The sequence below is a fragment of the Telopea speciosissima genome, chromosome 11 (assembly GCF_018873765.1).
Source record: "Telopea speciosissima isolate NSW1024214 ecotype Mountain lineage chromosome 11, Tspe_v1, whole genome shotgun sequence".
NCBI classification, from domain to species: Eukaryota; Viridiplantae; Streptophyta; class Magnoliopsida; order Proteales; family Proteaceae; genus Telopea; species Telopea speciosissima.
In genome coordinates, this window is record NC_057926.1 from 25,760,786 (window position 1) to 25,775,711 (window position 14,926).

The 14,926-nt window shown below is 38.5% G+C and overlaps 1 protein-coding gene across 1 annotated transcript; it reads right to left on the reverse strand.

Annotated features, from left to right (window-relative positions):
• Positions 1-6,193: 6,193 nt before the first annotated feature.
• On the reverse strand, positions 6,194-6,823 carry LOC122644895. Its single transcript, XM_043838264.1, has one exon. The coding sequence runs from the start codon at positions 6,821-6,823 to the stop codon at positions 6,194-6,196; it is 630 nt and encodes a 209-aa protein (XP_043694199.1).
• Between the last annotated feature and the right edge of the window lie 8,103 nt (positions 6,824-14,926).

Genomic DNA, 14,926 nt, shown 5'->3' on the forward strand with positions numbered 1-14,926 from the left:
AGGAAATCAGCAAAAGACTAATGCCTCTCATTGCAGATTCTATGACACATTCAGGTTTGGAAGATCAAGATTTCAAGGCAAATAGAGCAACTACTTTCTTGTTTATTGTTTCAAGTGTAACACCTATGGGTATAAGATAGTCACTTGCAAGTTCAACTCAAAGCAAATGTTTTTTACTAGTAAGAACTCTTTTGCACCTTTGTTGTAAAATGTGATGTGTTACAATTGTTGCAGTCATGGTCACCTGTGAGGTCATGTCACACACTTTCTACATTTATCTTCAATAGGAGGCCATGGACATGTCTACCAGTTAAGACTAGTCCATATCATACATGTATTATGAATTAAGAGGGATAAATCAACTCTCACATATCATGGACAGATTTAAACAATCATAATTAATCAATATTAATTAAAAGTGATTATGGGATGGTGGTATTTTTATTAGAAGTAATTAAAGAACCCTCCCAATAAAAATAAAATTAATAACTTGGGTGCATCAATCATGCCATGGATGCCACACCTCGATCATCTCCTCCGCCCGATCACATCTTCAATGTAACGCCCCCAAACCGGCCTAGGGGTAAGGGTCGTCACATAAATCCACAAGATCGAAATGGTTTTAGATAGATGAACCAAAATTGAACCATTAGTCATAATCTCCAAATAAATCCTCAATAATACCATCATATAACACAGCGGAAGACTTAAACAGTTAAATCCAACATTCGATTAATATGAATTCGATTATTCAAAACTAAGGTGTTGGTGGTACCATAACTGATAGTAAGAATAAATCCCTATTACATCCATCCATCCAAATATTAAAATAAACCATATATCAAGGTCAAATCCAAATCCAAATCATTACAATCGTTCCAAATAAAAAAATGATAAATGATTCCATAAATTTTCTAATCATCCCCAATCTGAGTATCATCTCCTCCAATAACTCCAGTGCACTCATCACATGAGCATGGCTCTTGACTCTCGTCCTCTGTGTGGTTAAATAAAGGGATAAGCTTGGGAAAAGCTTAATGAGTAAGGGGAAACAGAACATAAATATCGATAAATAAATGCATATCCTGAAATGTAATAGAATCTCAAAACATATGTCATATAAATCTAAAAATATCACAAATTCTAGTAAAACATGCCATGAGTTCAAAAGTTTATAAATGTAGTTCCAATTAATAGCATCAGTAGGTTCATAAAATGGCACTGCTAAAAATCAACATATCACCAATATAATCAATAGGATGGGACTCAGGCTCTTGGCTCACAGAACCGGTAACGGGCTCCTATGGAGGGGAAACCACGTTCCTTAAACGACACGCTCTTGCCTTACCCCCCGGTCCACATACCAAACATAATGGAATTGTGAGCTTCGAGCTCTTGGCTCATAGAACCGGACCATGTCCTTAAACGTCACGCTCTTGCCTCACTCCTGTGCTCAACAATCCACCCCAACACATAACCCCCTGTTGGAAGGGTTGCAGTCCAACAATATTACATTCAAATCATATCTTATAAAATGACAAGTCTCATCATGCTTTTGATAAAATCACAATCATGGATTCTTTCCATAGAAATCAAATTATAATTCAAAACATGTAAAGTTCCTCAAAATAGAATTCAAAATAATTATGCACAAATAGTCATGTTGTTTCAAATCATGAAATTTCATAAATGATAAATCAAAGAAAAGAGATTTGTATATGAAAATAATACATAGGTTCTGCGGGGTCTCACTCACCTTAGAAAGTTTTAAGTCAATTCTCACTGCACTTCAAATCACAAAAATAACGATCCAATATCCCCTACATAGATTACAAATAGCAAAATCAATAGGTTTATGTACCCTTACAAAGCTGTATCTAACTTGTAAACACGGGCAGCCCTCAAATTGCAATATTTCCCACCTTGTACATATCTAGAGACTCTCAAAATTTGCAGGGGACCAATTTATCCTAATACCAAGATCTCCATCAAAAATCATCTCCAAATTATCTTATTTTATATTTAAATCATTTGTTTCAATCTTAGTGCACAGATTCTGCCAGAATCTGCGCAACATATTTACAAAATATATAAATATCATATCCCAAACATGATTAAATCCAAATTTTTTTTGGTATTAAACTAGACTAAATAATAATGATCCAAACCAAAAGTCAAAAGTCAATATTGTCAAAAGTACCATGTACTAATACTAATAAAATACTAACAAGGTTTTACCTCTAGTGTGCATGCTAACAACCACAATTCCACCCTTCATTGGTCCATTGGTACAGATTCTACACACAAAGTGAAAAGTCTAAATTACCCTTATATTTGGGCATGGGTATTACATCCCTCCCCCCTTATAAAAATTTCATCCTCGAAATTTACATACCTGGATCGGTAAAAAGTTGTGGACACTTTCTTTGCATATCATCTTTCGTTTCCCAAGATGCCTCGTGAATACCATGATTATTCCAAAGAACTTTCACGTATGATATGGTGCGATTCCGTAGGACTTGTTCTTTACGATCCAAAATACGAATAGGGGTTTCTTCATAGGATAGGTCTTCTCTTAGCTGCAATGGTTCATAACTCAGGACATGCGATGGGTCTGCAACATATTTTCTAAGTAAGGAGATGTGAAAGACATCATGTACTCCAGCTAAAGTTGGGGGTAGTGCAAGTCGGTAAGCTACTGGTCCAATCCTGTGTAAAATTTTGAACGAACCAATGAATCTGGGGCTAAGCTTCCCTTTCTTGCCAAATCTTACTACTCCCTTCATCGGTGCAATCTTCAAGAAAACACTATCTCCCACATTGAATTCCAGCTCCTTCCTTTTTGTGTCAGCGTAGCTCTTCTGTCTGTCTTGTGCTGCCTTGATTCTTTTCTGTATGAGCTGTATTTTCTCCTAAGCTTCTTGTATCAATTCTGGTCCCATAACTTTTTGTTCACCAACCTCATTCCAATGAAGAGGAGATCGACACTTCCTGCCATATAATGCTTCATATGGGGCCATACCAATGGTCGCCTGAAAACTATTGTTATATGCAAATTCAACCAGAGATAAGTGTTTCTCCCAACTTCCTTTCAAGTCTAAAGCACAGGCTCTCAACATGTCTTCAAGTATCTGTATCACTCTCTCGGACTGTCCATCAGTCTGTGGATGAAAAGTTGTACTAAACTTTAGTCTTGTCCCCAAGGCTTCATGTAAGCTCTTCCAAAATCTGGACGTGAACCTCGGGTCTCTGTCTGACACTATCAAAACTGGCACTCCATGAAGTTTGACTACCACATCTATATACAACTGCGTCAACTTCTCCAGAGAATGCTTCATAGAGTAAGCAATGAAATGTGCCGACTTGGTCAGACGGTCTACCACTACCCAAACTGAATCATGTCCCTTAGGGGTCTTTGGTAGTGCAGTGACAAAATTCATGCTTATATGCTCCTATTTTCATTGCGGAATTTTTAATGGATGCAACAATCCTAATGGTCTCTGATGCTCAGCTTTCACTTGTTGACAAGTCAAGCATTTTTCTACATACAGAGCAATTTCTCTCTTCATATTATTCCACCAGTAATGTTCCTTTAGATCCCAGTACATCTTGGTACCGCCCGGATGAATAGTGTAAGGAGAATAATGAGCCTCCTTCAAAATTAAATCTCTCAGTTCAGTGTCATTTGGTACACACAAGTGAGTGCCATACATCACAACCCCGTCCTCTGTCAACTGGAACTGTGTTTGTTTCCCTGCCTGGATTTCACCTCTGACTTTTATTAAATAAGGGTCTATAGTCTGAGCTGATTTGATTTGGTCAATCAATGATGGTTTGATAGTCAATTTGGAAAATAATGATGTGGGGCAACTGACAATAAGTTCTAGTTCCAGGCTCCTGATGTCCTCTTAAAGTTGTATTTATTCAGTCAAAATGGCTGCTGAAAATCCTTGTGACTTCCTGCTCAATGCATCTGCAACCACATTCGCCTTCCCTGGGTGGTAGTGAACGTCACAATCATAGTCTTTTATTAGCTCTAACCACCGTCTCTGTCTCATATTCAGTTCTTTCTGGGTAAAGAAGTACTTTAGACTCTTATGATCTATGTAAATCTCACACTTCTCACCATACAAGTAATGCCGCCAAATTTTTAACGCGAACACCACCGCTGCCAGTTCTAAATCATGTGTGGGATAGTTTTTCTCATGATTTTTCAATTGCCTCGAAGCGTAGGCTACCACTTTGCCATATTGCATAAGTATGCAGCCCAAACCTCTGTGTGAAGCATCACTATAAATAACCATCCCTCCAGTTCCTACTGGTATCGTCAACACTGGTGCTGTCACCAATCTATGCTTCAATTTTGGAAAACTTTTCTCACATTCCTCTGACCAATCAAATTTCACACCCTTCCTGGTAAGTCTAGTCAAAGACACAACAATTTTGGAGAAGCCTTCAATAAACCTTCTATAATAACCAGCCAAACCCAAAAAGCTTCTAATCTCAGTAACTGTGGTTGGCCTGGCCCAATCTGTAACTGCCTTGACTTTAGCAGGATCAACTGAAATCCCACTAGCTGATATAACATGACCCAGAAATGCAACTTGGTTGAGCCAAAAATCGCACTTGCTTAGCTTGGCATACAACTATTTTTTTCTGAGTCTCTGCAGTACAATCCTTAAATGTTCCTCATGATCTTCCTTGTTCTTGGAATATATCAAGATATCATCGATAAACACAATAACAAATCTATCTAGGAAGTCATGGAATACCCGGTTCATCAAGTCCGTAAATGCAGCTGGTGCATTAGTCAACCCAAATGGCATAACCACAAATTCATAGTGGCCATAACAGGTCCTGAATGCAGTCTTTGGTATGTCTTCACCCTTGATCTTCAACTGATGGTACCCAGATCTCAAGTCAATCTTGGAAAAGATACTTGCACCCTGCAACTGATCGAACAAATCATCGATCCGGGGTAAAGGGTATCTGTTCTTGATGGTCACCTTGTTCAGTTCTCTGTAGTCAATGCACAATCTCAAGGTCCCATCCTTTTTCTTCCCAAATAAAACTGGTGCTCCCCAAGGAGACACACTAGGTCTAATATACCCTTTCTCTAATAATTCTTGCAGCTGGTCTTTTAACTATTTCAGTTCTAATGGTGCCATTCGGTATGGTGCTTTAGAGATCGGCGCCGTACCCGGTACTAGATCAATGGTAAACTCCAATTCCCTATCGGGTGGTAACCCAACAAGGTCATCAGGGAACACATCTGGAAAGTCCCTAACGATATGGATATCCTACAACTGTTGCTCCTCTTTCTTTAAATCAAATAGAGAAGCCAAAAATCCATGGCAACCTTGAGCAAGTAACTTCCTTGCACGCACTGCTGATATCAGAGGCGATGCTTTACCCGTCCTTAACCCACTAAACTTAAATTCAGTCTCATTCTTGGATTTAAAAAGTATCTCCTTCTCATATTATTGTATACTAGCGTGGTAAGTAGACAACCAATCCATGCCAAGTATGACATCAAAGTCTGTCATGTTTAGAAGAATTAAGTTTGCTAGCATCTCTCTATCCTCTATCTGAACCAAACAAGACTCAAACACAGTGTCTGCAACCAAATTCTCTCCAGATGGTAGGGTCACCAATAAGGAGGGTTTTAATGGTCTAGGGTCAACACTAATCTTCTCAGAAAATGATTTAGATAGAAAGGAGTGTGTCAAACCCGAGTCAAATAATACATTGGCAGATATGGTAGAAATGTTTAGTGTACCTGAAAGATGTTCTAGGTTTTAGTTTTCATTTCCTAGTTTTAGATGCAATTCATCAATCACTCAAAGAAGTCATCAGTTATACTGTAAATCAAATCCTTAGATATAGGTTTACCTGTAACCACTGTGGGTGAAGCCTCAACATCCTTTGTCGTCAAAGCAAAAACTCTGGCCTAAGCCTTTTGTGTTTCAACCGTCTGCAGTGCGACCGATGTTTCGTTTTTGTTGATGCCTCGAGGGCTGTTGTTGTCCTTGTTGTGTCGATGTGGACGTTGCCCCTGATATGGTAACCTCTGTGGTATCTGCTGCTGCCCATACGGTTGTATCTGATGATGCCTCTGCGGTGGTGTTGTTTGTTGTCCAAGCCGTGGTGCTTCACAAGGTAATGAGGTAGGGCAATCCTTTACCATGTGACCTCATCCTCCACATCTATAGCAATTATCAGAATTCTGCCTACACTGTCCACTGTGATGCTTACCACAGGTACGACAAGGAGTCTGTGTGGTCTGCTCATAGTGAGTCCTCTGATGCCTCTGGGGTCTATCATCCCTAGAGTGCTGACTGTCAATAGGCCTCTTTCCCTGTACCTTACTCGAGTTGCCCTGTATAGTACCCCTCTGACTATCCTCCAATAATAGTGCTCGCTCTAGCACCTCAGCATATGATCTTAGCTTCAATACTACGATTGATCCCTTCAATTGGGGATTCAAACCTCTCAAAAATTTCTTAGCCTTCTTAGCATCAGTATCAATGTGTGCAAGTGCAAACCAAGCCAATTCCTCAAATTTCTTTTTGTAGGCCATCACTGAATCTGATCCCTGTGTCAAATATAAAAACTCCACCTCCTTTCTCTCCCTGAGGCTTTCAGGGAAGAAGTTCTCGTATAAGGCCTCTAAGAATTTTGCCCATGTAATTACTGGATCTTGGGCTTCCAGTATCTTCCTAAAAGTCTTCCACCACATATTAGCTTCTCCCTGCAGCATGAATGTGGCGCAAGTGACCTTTTGGTGGTCGGTGCACTCCAAGACTCTGAAGATTTTCTCCATCTAGTCAACCCAAACTGATGGCCACAAGGGATCTGTACTCACTCCCTTGAAGACCAGTGGTCCCAATTTCTTAAACTTTTCCATCACCCTGCTGGTATCCTCTCTCCTTGGGGCTTGTTGCCCTGGTTGTGGTTGGTTAGCGCCAACTGTAGCCTGTTGTTGCACAAAATTCATAAAATTTGTAAAGGCTCCCATAAAATCCTGTGGCATAACCCCAGGTACAATAGGAGGTGGTGGGGGTAGATTCTCCTCAGCTGGTGGTGATGGTGGAGGAATTGAGCGTCCTCTGCGGGGAGGCATTGAACCTAACAATAAGAGGTACACTTTAGTCCAAAGCAGTATATCACTCCCACGCCAAAATTTCTAGTACACAGGAAACCAAGACAAACTACCCTATTGATAGAGGTTCAATCCTAGGTGTAACATCTCTATGTTAAAAATCCTATGCCACCAGTTCTAGTTCATACTCTACTCTAAAACTCCGCTCTGATACCACCGCTGTAACGCCCCCAAACTGGCCTAGGGGTAAGGGTCGTCACACAAATCCACAAGATCGAAATGGTTTTAGATAGATGAACCAAAATTGAACCATTAGTCATAATCTCCAAATAAATCCTCAATAATACCATCATATAATACAGCGGAAGACTTAAACAGTTAAATTCAACATTCGATTAATATGAATACGATTATTCAAAACTAAGGTGTTGGTGGCACCATAACTGATAGTAAGAATAAATCCCTATTACATCCATCCATCCAAATATTAAAATAAACCATATATCAAGGTCAAATCCAAATCCAAATCATTACAATCGTTCCAAATAAAAAAAAGATAAATGATTCCATAATTTTCTAATCATCCCCAATCTGAGTATCATCTCCTCCAATAACTCCAGTGCACTCATCACATGACCATGGCTCCTGACTCTCGTCCTCTGTGTGGTTAAATAAAGGGGTAAGCTTGAGGAAAGCTTAATGAGTAAGGGAAAACAGAACATAAATATCGATAAACAAATGCATATCCTGAAATGTAATAGAATCTCAAAACATATGTCATATAAATCTGAAAATATCACAAATTCTAGTAAAACATGCCTTGAGTTCAAAAGTTTATAAATGTAGTTCCAATTAATAGCCTCAGTAGGTTCATAAAATGGCACTGCTAAAAATCAACATATCAGCAATATAATCAATAGGATGGGACTCAGGCTCTTGGCTCATAGAACCGGTAACGGGCTCCTATGGAGGGGAAACCACGTTCCTTAAACGTCATGCTCTTACCTCACCCCCCGGTCCATATACCAAACATAATGGAATTGTGAGCTTCGAGCTCTTGGCTCATAGAACCGGACCATGTCCTTAAACGTCACACTCTTGCCTCACTCCTGTGCTCAACAATCCACCCCAACACATAACCCCCTGTTGGAAGGGTTGCAGTCCAACAATATTACATTCAAATCATATCTTATAAAATGACAAGTCTCATCATGCTTTTGATAAAATCACAATCATGCATTCTTTCCATAGAAATCAAATTATAATTCAAAACATGTAAAGTTCCTCAAAATAGAATTCAAAATAATTATGCACAAATAGTCATGTTGTTTCAAATCATGAAATTTCATAAATGATAAATCAAAGAAAAGAGATTTGTATATGAAAATAATACATAGGTTCTGCGGGGTCTCACTCACCTTAGAAAGTTTTAAGTCAATTCTCACTGCACTTCAAATCACAAAAATAACGATCCAATATCCCCTACATAGATTACAAATAGCAAAATCAATAGGTTTATGTACCCTTACAAAGCTGTATCCAACTTGTAAACATGGGCAACCCTCAAATTGCAATATTTCTCCCCTTGTACATATCTGGAGACTCTCAAAATTTACAGGGGACCAATTTACCTTAATACCAAGATCTCCACCATAAATCATCTCCAAATTATCTTATTTTATATTTAAATCATTTGTTTCAATCTTAGTGCACAGATTCTGCCAGAATCTGCGCAACATATTTTCAAAATATATAAATATCATATCCCAAACATGATTAAATCCAAATATTTTTTGGTATTAAACTAGACTAAATAATAATGATCCAAACCAAATTTCAAGCCTAAATTCCAACTATTAGTTGGGATTTCATTATTCCCAAGTTCAAGTTCAAATTCTGCCAAGACAGCAGATTAGTCCCAAGTTCTCATTCAGATGGGATACCAAATGAAATTGGATGGGCCTCAAATTTGAAAAAATATTTCATCTACATGTCATCTATAATCCCAACAAAATTGGGGCCTAAAATCCTCACCGATTAAGAGATACAATTTTTTTTCTAACAGCGGACAGAATCTGTCCAAAACTGTACACTGTAACAATACAACCTCAAGAATCAATCTCCTATATTCAAATGATCATGAAATATAATATGAGAACATTAAAATGTATACCTTTTGAAAAAAAACAAGTCCAATGAATCCTCTTCTCTCTTGCTCTTACATGAAATTCTTTTCTCCCTCTCTTTTTTTTGTTTTTTCTCCTCCTTCTTCTTCTTTATTTCTTCATCTTTATTTCTTCTTCTTCAATCCTTCTTTATTTCCTCTTCTTTACTTCTTCTTCTTTATTTGTTAGAATAGGTTTCAACCCCCTTTTAATTAAATTTTAAGTTTTAATCTCTTAATTTATTTTACAATTTATTAATTCATTAAACTTTAAGTTTCTTCATTCTCTCCCTTCCCTTAATTTATCTCAACTTCTCAAGTACATTTTGACAAAGAGAATCTCTCTTCTCCTTTCAATATCGATTATAGTCCCCAAGTCAAAAGTCAATATTGTGTCCACCAAGCTATCCAAAGCAAAACAAATAAAATTCCTTTCAATTGCTTCCCTCAAGAATTGATCCTTAGACCTGTTTAAATCCATATGGGGTCCTAACCACTAGGCTAACCTCTCTTAGATGTTAATAAACTTATAAATAAATATATTTAGATATTAGCAACATATAACCATGCACAGAGAAAGAAAAATAAATAAATAAATAAGCATACCCAGTACTAATACTAATAAAATACTAGCAAGGTTTTACCTCTAGTGTGCATGCTAACAACCATAATTCCACCCTTCATTGGTCCATTGGTACAGATTCTGCACACAAAGTGAAAAATCCAAATTACCCTTATATTTTGGGCATGGGTATTACATTCATAGTGGTGATTTGCATCTATCTCCATAAGCTTTGAGCGCCACATGTGGATCACCATCAACATGCCCTGGGAGTCCTAGCTCCTCTAAAAATTACAATGGATACCTAGGAAAAATCTATACATTTTTCCTTCCATAATAATAAAGAAACCCCGCATGGAGAAACCAACCCACCATTTGGGCTACCCATGGGGTGGAGTACATTTGTTTATAAAAAAGATAGGGGATGAGAGAGAAAGAGAGAGAAGCATCACATCCACCCATAACCCCATGTATTATATACATAAACAATCCATCCATTTTATTAGAATGGCATTCCCATAATCACATCATAATATAATTTCATGCATGGCCAGTGCTTCCCTTAGAGAAACTATGGAATAGACCACTAGTTCTGAAAAGACAAAAGTTTGAGCTCCACGGTGGTCTCTACCAATACAACCCAGACCTCCTTTATCCAAAGGAATAGCAACATCAGAATTTAGCTTAACAAAACCAATGGGAGGGGGTGCCACTTCAGAGAAACAAAGGGAACTTTTGGATGAGGCTGGGCAGAGGGGGAATGCTGAGGAGGATAAACAACCTTCCAAAATTCCTGGAAAGCTTTGAAGGCTAGTTGATTAACCTCGATTGGTGACCACAACTTGCCATTAAAAATCAACTCGTTCCTTGCCACCCATAAGTACCAGTAAATGAAGGAGCTTAAAGATAAAGCTTCCATTCCTCTCTTCTTATCCTGGACGAAAATTAGATCCCAACTTAGGAGCTAGTCAGCAAGCTTGGGGGAAGCTATGTTTGGAACCGAATAAGAGAGCCCAATGTTGAACCAAGTGGCTCCTACAAACGAACATCCCAGCAATATGTGGTCATTAGATTCAATTTGGTAGCCATAGCGATGACATCCTGGGTCAGCATGGATTTGCCGAGACTTAAGCCCTTCACTGGAGGTGATTCCTTGCGCACACGATCTTCAAAGAAAGTTTTTTTTATCTTAGGCAATGATCGGATAGACCAAATCCTTTTCCAGGATTTTTCTCGGATGAGTTGCCACTTAGGAACATGAGAAGACGAGCTGTATGAGCTTGTTGCAGCAGATCTCTGATTAGATAATAGGTGATATGTGTTTGTGATCGAGAATTTACTTGATCTGGAGGTCCCCCAAATTTGCACATCCTCTCTTGGAAATAAACTGATTGGGATCTTCAAAACTTCCAACTTATCCGATGGGTGAAAAATCATATCCAGAACATCCAACTTCCATGACCTATCCAAGTGGTCAATAAGTTCACAAACCTTAGAAACAGAACAATTAGCAGGCTTTGGATGAATAGGTTTAAAACCAGTTAGAGTTGGGATCCACTGATCCTCCCAAGTAGATATTGAGGCACCATTACTAACCTGCCATAGCAACCCGCCCAAAAGAATTTTCCGACCTTCAAGTATACTTCTCCAAGCCCAAGACGGCTGATTCCCTTCTTTAGAATGAAGGAAGTCACTTTTAGGGAAGTAGATAGCCTTCAAGAACTTTGCCCACAGGGAGCCTAGCTGAGACCACAAGCACCAAGCAACTTTTGATAACAGAGCCCGATTCTAAAGAAAGGGATCTCGAAGCCCAATACCTACTTTTTCCTTTTACAAGCATAGTCTACTCCAAGAAATCCAATGGATGTTTTTTCCTTCGCCCGACTTGCCCCAAAAGAAATTCGAAATAACTTTCTTGATCTGATCATGGTGAGAAATCGAAAGTTTAAAGTGTGAGCCAGCATAATTGGAAATAGAACAAGCCACAGACTAAATCATAATCTCTCTACCAGCATGAGATAAAAGTTGATGCTTCCACCCTTGGACCTTGTTGCAGATTTTATCTCGAATATCTTTAAAGAGATGTGATTTAGAAGCTCCGAAATCAGCAGGCAGCCCTAAATATTTGGTCGACCCATCTCCATAAGAAATTTTAAAGACTCTAGAGAATCACCTCTTGATGCAAAGCAGAGTATTAGGACTGAAAGTAAGGCTAGATTGCTACAGGTTGATCTCAAGGCCACTAGCTTGACAAAACGTACAGATCCATACAATCCTTCAAACAGTAGATTTCTTGAAGACGTACTTCAGGAAAAAGCAAGCAATCATCTGCAAATAACAGATGGGAGATTGGCGCAGCTCTATTGCGGACCTTGATCCCATTGATAAGCTTTGCCTCAGCTGCTTTAGAGAGAATAGAACTTAAGACCTATGAGCATAAGATAAATAGAAAAGGGAAGAGAGGATCTCCTTATCTAATCCCATAGGAAGGAGTAACTGTTAGTTTGTTTGCACCATTAATCAACAAGTTAAAAGAAACAGATGTAATACACTCCATAACAGGAGAAATCCAATGGTTACAGAACCCCAAACGCAAAAGGATGTTACTGATGAAAGGCCATTCAAGACGATCATAAGCTTTCCTTAAATCAAGTTGATGGCAAGGAATTTCTTTTTACCTTTCTTTCGATGCTTGATGTAATGAAACATCTCATGTGCCACATACACACTATCGGAGATCATACAATCAAGAACGAAGGCTGACTGGTTCGGAAACACAATAAACTCCAACGAACCTTTCAATTTAGCCACTATGATTTTAGAGATAAGCTTTACAGCAACTCCACAAAAGCTGATGGGGCGGTACTGGTCAATAGTCTCTGGGTTAGGAACCTTAGGGATTAGGCAAATAAAAGTCCTGTTCATCTCCTTCGGAATGATACATGATGATCTGTTGGAGAGTGGGTAATGGTAATAATATAAATATTTGGAATGGTCCATGGTTAACTAGATAGCCTAATATCTACATTGATCATGGGGACATGGTGCTAATCAAACGATTACCATGGTCTCTAATTTAATCTCTGATAGAAGCTGGGATGTTCCCTTATTAAGGGTTATCCTTAGAAGCCCTATAGCCTCAAAAAGAATGTCACTGCCCCTCTAGGTTTTCCCATGAAGACTCTCTCGTCTGTATTCATTCCAAGAAAGATGTTATCTCCACCAAGGTTGCGGCTAATTACATCATCTCTCAACGATCTTCCTAGTCTCAATCCTCTAGAAATCCATTATGAACTCGGCTCTGAAGTTCAAATCCCATCTCAAAGTTTAAGTATTTCCTACGGAAATTTTTCGCTTATTAAGGGTTATCCTTAAAAGCCCTCTATAGCTTAAAAAATAATGTCAATGCCCCTCTCTAGGTTTTCCCATGAAGACTCTCTCATCTGTATTCATTCCAAGAAAGATGTTCTCTCCACCAAAGTTGCGGCTAATTACATCATCTCTCAACGCTCTTCCTAGTCTCAATCCTCTAGAAATCCATTATAAACTCAGCTCTGGAAGTTCAAATCCCATCTCAAAGTTTAAGTATTTCCTATTGAAACTTTTCAAGAATGGACTTCACACCATAGCCAATTTAAGGAGACTTATGCCTGTTGAGGATCTCTGTATTTTTTGCCATCTAGAAAAGGAAACTGATTGGCACCTATTCCTCTCTTGCTCCTTTTCTAAAACAATCCGGGCAGCAAGGATCTTAGGGTTAAAGACGGAAACTATCAATGGTATACAGGCTAACACATGTATTGCTTGTATGTTGATATCCTTAGCTAATCAGAACTAGGTATCAAAATAAGATTTTCCTTTTTTTTTTATCAGTATTTGCTTAACTTGTTATTTCATTTGGATGGCCAGGAATACGTGTTAAGCAAGGGAAACCCCTGAACCCAAACTTTGTGCTATCAAATATTGACAGATGGGTGCGTGACCTCAACATTTTTAACTTCATAGATCTCTCTGAGCCATGCCTTGATCCGGATAAACCATTCCATTAGCCTGTATACCAAAGGGCTACCAACCAAGGATGTCTGTATAATTGTATGCGAAGGAAGTTTTAATAGATCCTTCTGCAAATTATAAAGCAAGTTAGTTGGTGGTTGTATTTCTGAACCGATAGGGTGTGTGCCTCCTTATGTTTTGATTATGCATGGAGCGTATAGGAATCAGAAATCCAAGGTGTTATCGAAGGACTGTCTTAGTTAAGGAGATTAGAGATCACAGTCGCCACCATTTGAACTGATTGCAAAGGAATAGTAAAGATGCTACAGCAGGGAGAGGATGAATGGCAATGGGAGGTTTTTTCTAGATGTTAGGCATTTGATAGTTCAGTTGAAATGTTTGAATGTTGAGAAGAAAGTAAGTATTGTTTCAGTAGCTCAGCATTTAGCTAGGAGAGCTAAGAAGGGTAAAATTTCATGTTGTGTGGATGATACTTTACCTTTAACTTTAATGAATTTGCTTTTGTTTTTTTTTTTTTTTTATTTAACAAAAACATGAGGTTAAGAAAGAATATCACAGAAAAAAGAAAAAAAAATAGAACTACTTATTCTTTTCATTACATTACCCCTATAATAGTTACAAAAATAAAAACTTTACATGCTCTGCACTTTTGTTGGATACATTCCCCCCACCTTTTTTCGTTTCTTTCTTTTCATCCTACAATTTCAGACTATACATGAAAAAGTAGAGCAAAAGCAATAGTTTGGAGGGGGGGGGGGGGGAGTTGGGGATTACAAAATCATGGATCCAACACACATTCCACTTTCTAGTAATCAGCACCCCTCCTTTCCTTCAGCAGGAAAATCCAGACAAAAAGGCTCAGAAATTTCTTGGCACAGAAATTTCACACAACAACAGGGACTGCCATCCACTTTCTACACTATGAAAGACAGTAAACGAGTTGAGAACACCCTTGTTGAACTTTAAAGCTGAAACAACATTTCTCTGTTAATTTTAAGCACTGGAATGAGGAAACCCTTCAGAAAATTCCTCAAAGACTGAATGCAAAATCACCTGCAGCCCATGTTGATGAACTGAGTTGGCC